Here is a 10,489-nt window from a genome sequence, read left to right as displayed (position 1 = left end):
TGTTCCTCTCGTATTTCTGACTTTGACTTGAGCACTAGAATCACAATTACAATCAGTCTCACACACCGACTCACTTCCATACACACACACACACAGACACACAAGACTCTCTCACACACACACACAGACACACAAGACTCTCTCTCTCACACACACACAAGACTCTCTCTCTCACACACACACACACAGACACACAGGACTCTCTCTCACACACACACACACACACACACAAGACTCTCTCTCTCAAACACACACACACACACAGGCACACACACTCTCTCTCTCACACACACACACACACACACACAAGACTCTCTCACACACCCACACACAGGCACACAAGACTCTCTCTCTCTCACACACACACACACACACACACACACAGGCACACAAGACTCTCTTTCACACACACACACACAGGAACACAAGACTCTCTCACTCTCACACACACACACACACGACTCTCACACATACACACACACACACACACATTCACACAGACTTTTATTTCTTTTATTAAGAAGTGTGAAATAACTCAAAACGCATCTCCTCTAAACTGACCACTGAAATCGCTTCATGCTCAACACGTCAGCCAATCAGATTTCTCTTGTGTTTGGTGACAGGGTTATGCTTTGACATCACGGAGATTCAGTGTAACATGCTGCCGTACAACCAGAGCGGAGTGTTGCCAGGGACAACGGTCGTCAAGAGCAGCGAGCTGCAGATGTTCCTGAAGTTCTTCAGTTACCTGAATCAACTGTCCTGCTATAGACACATCATGCTGTTCGGATGCTCCATCGCACTCCCACAATGCATCAGCCACAGAGACCGCAGGTCTGTGACACAGATCACACTCTGTCTCGCTGTTCAGGTTCAGTGAACTTAATTACCAGGTTTTTGATTTGCATGAAAACAGATTCATTGGTATTTGAATTTATTGGAAGGATAGCCCCTTGAGATGAAGTATCTCATTTTCAAAGGGGTCCTATAAACACAAGGCATCATGAACCATACAACCATACAAAACGTGAACACACAAATAGAAAAACTAAATACATGCTCAACGAATCCCCCACTCCCACAGCATAATTACAAAACAATCACCTTCATACATAAGCAGAATCAACATAAGAAAACGTAGAAACATACACAATCTATTTTCAGATAAGACAATAGAAATGGCCTAAAACAATAAAAGATTGAGGAAGATTATTCCAATCAGAAGGAGATTTATATTGAAAAGACCTACGTCCAGTTTCACAAGAAATTCTGGAAACAAAAAGAAAGGAAATTGCATATCTAAGTGAATAAGATCTGTATGGAACCAAATACTGTTTCAAATCAAACAAACAATCAAAATAAACACATTTAAAAATGTGAGAAAGAGAAACCAATGAAATTGTCAAGTCACCTTTATTTATATAGCGCTTTAAACAAAAAACATTGCGTCAAAGCAACTGAACAACATTCATTAGGAAAACAGTGTGTCAATAATGCAGAATGATAGTTAAAGGCAGTTCATCATTGAATTCAGTGATGTCATCTCTGTTCAGTTGAAATAGTGTCTGTGCATTTATTTGCAATCAAGTCAATGATATCGCTGTAGATGAAGTGACCCCAACTAAGCAAGCCAGAGGCGACAGCGGCAAGGAACCGAAACTCCATCGGTGACAGAATGGAGAAAAAAACCTTGGGAGAAACCAGGCTCAGTTGGGGGGTCAGTTCTCCTCTGACCAGACGAAACCAGTAGTTCAATTCCAGACTGCAGCAAAGTCAGATTGTGCAGAAGAATCATCTGTTTCCTGTGGTCTTGTCCTGGTGCTCCTCTGAGACAAGGTCTTTACAGGGGATCTGTATCTGGGCTCTAGTTGTCCTGGTCTCCGCTGTCTTTCAGGGATGTAGAGGTTCTTTCTAGGTGCTGATCCACCATCTGGTCTGGATACGTACTGGATCCGGGTGACTGCAGTGACCCTCTGATCTGGACACAGACTGGATCTGGTGGCCACGGTGACCTCGGAACAAGAGAGAAACAGACTAATATTAGCGTAGATGCCATTCTTCTAATGATGTAGCAAGTACAGTACAAACCAAAAGTTTGGACACACCTTCTCATTCAAAGAGTTTTCTTTATTTTCATGACTATGAAAATTGTAGAGTCACACTGAAGGCATCAAGGGCTATTTGACCAAGAAGGAGAGTGATGGGGTGCTGTGCCAGATGATTGAATGAGAAGGTGTGTCCAAACTTTTGGTCTGTACAGTACATCGGGTGTCATGGGAAGTGTTTCCGGTTCCGGTTTACCTAATTAATGCAGCCTAAAAATCCTTTAACAGATTTGGATATTAAAAGCATATTAGTATGTTATGTGTATGCCAGGTTAAAGAGATGGGTCTTTAATTTAGATTTAAACTGCAAGAGTGTGTCTGCCTCCCGAACAATGTTAGGTAGGTTATTCCAGAGTTTAGGAGCCAAATAGGAAAAGGATCTGCCGCCCGCAGTTGATTTTGATATTCTAGGTATTATCAAATTGCCTGAGTTTTGAGAACGTAGCGGACGTAGAGGAGTATAATGTAAAAGGAGCTCATTCAAATACTGAGGTGCTAAACCATTCAGGGCTTTATAAGTAATAAGCAATATTTTAAAATCTATACGATGTTTGATAGGGAGCCAGTGCAGTGTGGACAGGACCGGGCTAATATGGTCATACTTCCTGGTTCTAGTAAGAACTCTTGCTGCTGCATTTTGGACTAGCTGTAGTTTGTTTACTAAGCGTGCAGAACAACCACCCAATAAAGCATTACAATAATCTAACCTTGAGGTCATAAATGCATGGATTAACATTTCTGCATTTGACATTGAGAGCATAGGCCGTAATTTAGATATATTTTTGAGATGGAAAAATGCAGTTTTACAAATACTAGAAACGTGGCTTTCTAAGGAAAGATTGCGATCAAGTAGCACACCTAGGTTCCTAACTGATGACGAAGAATTGACAGAGCAACCATCAAGTCTTAGACAGTGTTCTAGGTTATTACATACAGAGTTTTAGGTCCTATAATTAACACGTCTGTTGTTGTTTTTTTTCTTCAGAATTTATCAGTAAGAAATTACTCATTATCCAATTTTTTATATCGACTATGCATTCCATTAGTTTTTCAAATTGGTGTGTTTCACCAGGCCGTGAAGAAATATAGAGCTGCGTATCATCAGCATAACAGTGAAAGCTAACACCATGTTTCCTGATGATATCTCCCAAGGGTAACATATAAAGCATGAAGAGTAGCGGCCCTAGAACTGAGCCTTGAGGTACTCCATACTGCACTTGTGATCGATATGATACATCTTCATTCACTGCTACGAACTGATGGCGGTCATATAAGTACAATTTAAACCTTGCTAATGCACTTCCACTGATGCCAACAAAGTGTTCAAGTCTATGCAAAAGAATGTTGTGGTCAATTGTGTCAAACGCAGCACTAAGATCCAATAAAACTAATAGAGAGATACACCCACGATCAGATGATAAGAGCAGATCATTTGTAACTCTAAGGAGAGCAGTTTCAGTACTATGATACGGTCTAAATCCTGACTGGAAATCCTCACAGATACCATTTTTCTCTAAGAAGGAATATAATTGTGAGGATACCACCTTTTCTAGTATCTTGGACAGAAAAGGGAGATTCGAGATTGATCTATAATTAACTAGTTCTTTGGGGTCAAGTTGTGTTTTTTTGATGAGAGGCTTAATAACAGCCAGTTTGAAGGTTTTGGGGACATATCCTAATGACAATGAGGAATTAAAAATAGTCAGAAGAGGACCTATGACTTCTGGAAGCACCTCTTTTAAGAGCTTAGATGGTATAGGGTCTAAAGTACATGTTGTTGGTTTAGATGATTTAACAAGTTTATACAATTCTTCCTCTCCTATAGTAGAGAATGAGTGGAGCTGTTCCTCAGGGGGTCTATAGTGCACTGTCTGATGCGAAACTGTAGCTGACGGCTGAATGGTTGCAATTTTATCTCTAATAGTATCGATTTTAGAAGTAAAGTAGTTCATAAAGTCATTACTGCTGTGTTGTTGGGAAATGTCAACACTTGTTGAGGCTTTATTTTTTGTTAATTTAGCCACTGTAATGAATAAATATTTGGGGTTACGTTTGTTTTTTTTCTAAAAGAGAAGAAAAGTAATCGGATCTAGCAGTTTTTAATGCTTTTCTGTAGGATAGGTTCATTTCCTGCCAAGCAATACAATATACCTCTAGTTTTGTTTTTCTCCAGCTGAGCTCCATTTTTCAGGCTGCTCTCTTTAGGGTGCGAGTATGCTCATTATACCATGGTGTCAAACTGTTTTCCTTAACCTTCCTTAAGCGTAAAGCGTAAATGCTAGAAAAGGCGTTATTGGCTCAGTGGTTCATTTACAGTAGGTTGTCTACAAACCGGAAGGTTGGTGGTTCAATCCCCGGCTCCACCTGACCAAGTGTCGAGGTGTCCTTGAGCAAGACACCTAACCCCAGCTGCTCCCGATGAGCTGGATGTGCCTTGAATGGCTGACACCACCGCCATCGGTTAGTGGGTGAATGTGAGCCAACTTGTAAAGCGCTTTGGATGGCCATGGGTCTGTTGAAAGTGCTATATAAAAGCAGTCCATTTACCAAACAGAGAGTCCATAGTTTTTGTTACATCAAGTTGTTCTGAGGTCCTGAAACATGTTGTCTAACACCAAAAGAGTTCAGAATGTCTATAAATGCTGCTCCCAATGCATCTTTTTCATTATCAACATGGATATTAAAATCACCAACTATTAAAACTTTATATGCAGCCAGAACTAACTCGGACGTAAAATCACCAAACTCTTTAATACAGTCTGTACCCTGGTGCCCTGGTGGCCTGTGTACAGTAGCAAGTACAAACTTGTATTCTAAATTTAGGATGTAAGCATTTCGTACATATGGCAGTGATGAGTATGATATGGAATATAGAATTATAAGAATTATAAACTACATTAAGAAGCATCAGATAAGTATCAAAGGTATTTGGATATATAATATCAGCATAATTAATAAGAGGTAATATTAGTTGAGAAACAATTATTTTCCTAACATGACATTGTGACGAGTGGGAGATGGAACGATATAAAACAGGAGCTGCGACAGTGATGGACGAGACAGGACCAGGCCTGGATTTTAGTTTGTGTTTTGATTTTGTTTCTTGTTTTGATTTTGCATTTATTTTGATTATTAAAGTTTGATTTGATTGTCCGCCAGTTCCCGCCTCCTTCTTCCCGATGATTGTGAAGTTTGTACATCGTTACAGTGAAAACAGCGTAGCAGCCCTTCACGGCCGACTGCCACGCACAAACAAAATCAAAACACAAACTAAAATCCAGGCCTGGTCCTCTCTCGTCCGTCACTGTCGTTGCTCCTGTTTTATATCCTTCCATCTCCTCCGTGGGACTCGAGACCGGTGGGTGGAGCAGGTGTCGCTCATCTCCAATCACTCCACCCGCCTCGCCCCGTTCCTACGGCTCTCGGCCCCGCCCCACTCGTCACAGACATGTAAAACAGTTAATTGAACGGTAAAGTAAATGCTAGCAACCATATATTCTATTTACAATATAATCAATATGGGGCTTAAAAGAGAGTTCAGGGTCAATCCAAGGACCAAGGTATTTAAATGAATCATCAGACTCAAGAAGTCAACCATCATCAAAAGGAAAAGAATGAGACCGTCGCATGGCAAACAATATACAAAAAGACTTCTTATTCATTCAAAGAAGAGCATTTCTGGTTAAAACAATAGAAGACAATTTATCAAGAAGAAGGTAATGATTGACCATATCAAAGGCCTTTGAAAGATCGCTGAAAATGGCACCTGTGGCTTGGCATTTGTCAAAGGATGAGAAGACATAATCTGTGAAATCAGGTTATTTCAATTGACTGATTTTTGGTAGTTATCAGTCAGAACCACAGAATCCTTTAGAATCTCACTGTGCATTTATAGCATCAAGATTCAAACCTAACTGATGGAAGTTGAATTAAAAAATGTTATTTACAGGTTTAAAAGACAGAAATCCCAGGTTTTCAATGTAGACACTTCTCAGCATCACTCTCCCTTCACAAACACACTCATTTAACAGATGCTTTGGCATAAATGAGCTGTATAACAGATGATGAAATTGAGCAGCAGTCAGTGCCGGGTAGATTACTTACAAATTGTAGTCCATTAATGATTACATATTACACAATGGAAATTTTTGTTATTAATATAATCTGTTGGATTACACATATTATCCCATTAAACAATGCTTCATCATTCTTGCCCTCTGATCAATGAAGCCTACTATCAATCAGTCCCAAAAACCTGTGCTGACTGAACACGAGTTCATGAAATGATTGAGTTCAATTTTTTGTAATAATATAGCATAATGAGAGATCTGCAAACATTTTTTTTAAGTTCTTATTGCTTTTTGAACAGTAAAAATAAATAAAAAAGTGCAAAAATTAGCTTTTATACCCTGTCAGTGAGTTTTATTCCATTGTGATAATATTAACTAGCATTTTTTAGAGGAAAATATGACCTGATTAACATGAACCACTGGTCGTGTTGGAGTGTTTCTATAGTTTGTTGGTCTGTCACAGGAATCTGGTTCTGCCCTGTCAGTCGTTCTGCGAAGCGGCTCGTGAGGGCTGTGAGCCTGTGCTGCAGATGTTTAACGCATCCTGGCCGGAGTTCCTGCGCTGCTCTCAGTTCACCAACAACACGGGAACGAATGCCGAAAACACGCCGCTCTGCTACACGCCGCGACACGCCAAAGGAAAGCTCTGTGAGTGCTCGTCCAGTACTGGAATCATGTTTGGAATGGTTAGCTCTGATCGCTTGTCTGTTTTGGATTTTGTCTTAAGCTGCGTGTGGAAGAAGCGATCACTTCCTGTGTGCGACCGGAATATGCATCCCCCTGAAACTAGTGTGCAATGGATACAACGACTGCGACGACTGGAGCGACGAGGCCGATTGCAGTAAGTGTGTGCTTCTCATTTTCTTAGTTGTGCATCAGATCCAGCCCAGGAAAGAAAACGAGGATGGAGAAATTGATGGAAAACCTTGAGTGTTCTCAGCATCACTTTTTCAGTGCCACTGGTTCCAGAAGTATTTTTCAATTCATTTTTCCCATAGGGATTTTAAAAGTCTTAATTTAAGTATTATAATCTATGGACTAAATCAGCCAGCTGTGAGGACAATCACAACATTACAAACATAGTATCCTGACAGCATCATGGGTAATGTAGTTTTTCACCAGGGATTCTGAGGTTAAAATGATTATTTAAAACATATATTGAGATAATGTGAACAGATGCTTTTAACAGGAGCAAATGCCTGCAGGTCTTTAAGGTTTAAATTATTTCCCTGTGGGAAAACACATGAATGGCATTTTTACTTCCGTAACCTGACTGTTGCACTCTATTTGGTCATAATAATACTTTTAATTATTTATTTAAATTCTTATCAAGTCAAGTCACATTTATTTATATAATGCTTTTAACAATACAGATTGTGTCAAAGCCCTTTACAGTATTAAATAGGAAAATAGTGTGTAAATAATGCAAAAGGACAATAGTAAACACTCAGTTTTCAATTAAAGGCAGTTCATCATTGAATTCAGTGATGTCATCGTCCAGCTCAGTTCAGTTTAAATAGTGTCTGTGCAATCAACTCGAGGATATCGCTGGATATTAAATGTCCACAGCAAACCAGAGGAACCAAACTCCATCGGTGACAGAATGGAGAAAAAAACCTTGGGAGAAACCAGGCTCAGTTGGGGTCAGTTCTCCTCTGACCAGACGAAACCAGTAGTTCAATTCCAGACTGCAGCAAAGTCAGATTGTGCAGATTATACAATTCATGCAGCTGAGGTTTGGTTATTCTTAATAAATATGAATAAAACAAGATACTCAAAATATGATTTATTTAGAATGCAAGCATAAATTAAATTGATTGTGACAAATAAAGAAGAATAATTGGTACATTATCAGTTTTCGACAACAAAAGCTGCCTCCTTGCTTATAGCTCGTCTGAAAGCTTCCTCGTTCCTCTCCTCCTCACGATGCAATTAGAGAATTGAGACGTCCTTCATGATGGCTGAGTTTGATGGATATCCGGGTCACGTCTGGAGGACATGAGGGAGTTTGAGTATAGAGACGCACCTGTGCTCACACACAGTAAAGCAGTATCATAGGATCATAGGTGATCACAGGTTCTGGTTCCCAGCAGTGCAGACTGTGGTCTTTGCATCCATACATTAAAGAATCACATACTCCCTTTCACTCACTGGGATCCTCTCGCTCTGTCGTTTCTCCAGCTTGTGCGGATGGTCAGTATTTGTGTACTACCGGTCGCTGTATCAGTCCTGATCTTCGGTGCGACGGCTACGATGACTGTGGTGATCTGAGCGATGAGCAAAACTGTGGTGAGTTCTGAGCTGTCAGAGTTAAGATGTTAACACACGTGTTTGTGCTGCTTACATCAACTGCGTCTGATGAAGATTTGACTCTAAACTTTCTGCTAACCAATAAAGACATTCTGTGCTGTAGTGTGTGACCCGACTGAAGAGCATCGCTGTGGAGAAGGACGCTGTATTCCTCGAGACTGGCTCTGTGATGGAGATCACGACTGTCTGGACAAAAGTGATGAGCTGAACTGCTGTGAGCCGCTGCACATCACACAAACTCAAGAGAAGTGACAACACATTCAGAATTAGTACTCCGCATTAAACCAATTAAGTGCACACACAGTAGTGAACACACACACACACACACACACACACAGCAGTGGGGGGTTTGGTTCTTGCATTCACTCCCTCACCTATGATCCTTCAGGTTACAAGTCTGTCTTTCTGACCATCAGACCACGATTGCCCCTTACAGAGTGTCTGTGACCCTGCAGGACATTAATGTGTGTGTGTGTGTGTGTGTGTGTATAGCGTGTAAGTCCCAGGGTTTAGTGGAGTGCAGGAACAAGCAGTGTATTCCCAGCGCCTTCCGCTGTGATGGTGAAGATGACTGTAAAGATGGCAGCGATGAAGAGAACTGCACACAACAACAGAGTGAGTTGAAAGACACACTCACTCACACACACACACACTCACACACACACACACACTCACTCTCTCTCACACACACACTCACACACACACACACACACACACTCTCTCTCACATACTCACTCTCTCTCACACACACACACACACACACACACTCTCTCTCACATACTCACTCTCTCTCACACACACTCTCTCTCACACACTCACTCTCTCACACACACACTCACACTCACACACACACAGACACACACTCTTCTGATCAGTCAGTTGTTTACAGCTTTCCTTCCGTCTCAGCTCAGGGTTTGTGTCCTCCTGGTCAGTCCAGTTGTACTTCAACCTCCTGCTCCTCTGGTTGTCATGGAAACACGTCATGTGACCTGCGCAATGCTGGCAACAACTGCAGTGAGTGGAACGACTGACCTCTGACCTCTGACCTCTGGTCAAACACAGAGCTCTGCAGAGTTTCCCATGATTGGGTTAGATGTAGTGTTAATGTTTGTGTGTCACAATGGTACTTTGACACCGGTGTGTGTGTGTGTGTGTGTGTGTGTGTGTGTCAGGTGGCTGTGAGCCCATCTCTCTGGAGATCTGCATGAATCTGCACTATAACTCCACCAGATTCCCCAACTATCTGGGTCATCACTCTCAGAAGGAGACGTCCATGAGCTGGGAGTCCTCGCTCTTTCCTGTGCTCGTTCAGACTAACTGCTATAAATATCTGATGTTCTTTGCGTGTACGGTGCTTGTGCCGATGTGTGACCCTGTAACGCAGCAGAGAGTGCCGCCCTGCAGGTCAGCCTGTGTGTGTGTGTCTACATGCACCTTTACTGTTTATATACGGGGGGTATATGTATTTGTTTGCCTGATGATTTTGTACGTTTGCCCACTTGAAATGAAGGGTCTGTCATTTTTATGGTAGGTTTATTTTAACATATAGAGACAGAATATTAACCGAAAAATACAGAAAATCATATTATGTAAAGGTTAGAAATTGATTTGCATTTCAGTGAGTCAAGTAAGTATTTGTTCCCCAAGCAAAACATGACACATCTCAGGAGGGATTTTGGTCCACTTCTCTTAACAGATCCTCTCTAAATCCTAAGTGTTTCTTGGCTGTTGTTTGTCAACTGGAAGTTTCGGCTCGCTCCACAGATCTTCTACAGGATTGAGGTCTGGACACTGGCTCGACCCCTCCATGACCTTCATCTGCTTCTCCTTGAGTCACTCCTTTGTTGTCTTTGCTGTACCCTACGCAGAAGTATAATGGTTCAGCTCTGTGCTTGACTGTAGTGTAGTGTTCTTGGGGTCACAGTCAGCATCTCTGTTCCTCCAAACACAGCGAGTCTAGCTCATGCCCAAGAGCTCAGTTTTGGTCTTATCTGACCACAGCAC

The 10,489-nt window shown here is 41.4% G+C and overlaps 1 protein-coding gene and 1 long non-coding RNA gene across 2 annotated transcripts in view; one reads left to right on the top strand and one right to left on the bottom strand.

Annotated features, from left to right (window-relative positions):
* corin (corin, serine peptidase) overlaps positions 1–10,489 on the top strand; it is a 29,158-nt gene that overhangs the window by 6,255 nt on the left and 12,414 nt on the right. Inside the window, exons 5-12 of the mRNA XM_052540698.1 lie at positions 624–834; positions 6,639–6,823; positions 6,903–7,016; positions 8,357–8,464; positions 8,589–8,699; positions 8,978–9,100; positions 9,392–9,499; positions 9,658–9,889. Of these exons, the coding sequence (XP_052396658.1) occupies positions 624–834; positions 6,639–6,823; positions 6,903–7,016; positions 8,357–8,464; positions 8,589–8,699; positions 8,978–9,100; positions 9,392–9,499; positions 9,658–9,889 (1,192 nt within the window). The remainder of the gene's footprint in view (positions 1–623; positions 835–6,638; positions 6,824–6,902; positions 7,017–8,356; positions 8,465–8,588; positions 8,700–8,977; positions 9,101–9,391; positions 9,500–9,657; positions 9,890–10,489) is intronic.
* The window catches only part of LOC127944634 (uncharacterized), a 92,781-nt gene continuing 83,209 nt past the window's right edge, over positions 918–10,489 (bottom strand). Inside the window, exon 2 of the long non-coding RNA XR_008150399.1 lies at positions 918–1,689. This is a non-coding gene — a long non-coding RNA (uncharacterized LOC127944634). The remainder of the gene's footprint in view (positions 1,690–10,489) is intronic.

The sequence above is a fragment of the Carassius gibelio genome, chromosome A23 (assembly GCF_023724105.1).
Source record: "Carassius gibelio isolate Cgi1373 ecotype wild population from Czech Republic chromosome A23, carGib1.2-hapl.c, whole genome shotgun sequence".
NCBI lineage: Eukaryota > Metazoa > Chordata > Actinopteri > Cypriniformes > Cyprinidae > Carassius > Carassius gibelio.
Note: the sequence above shows the minus strand (reverse complement) of the source record. Positions and strands in the feature narration are given on the sequence as shown.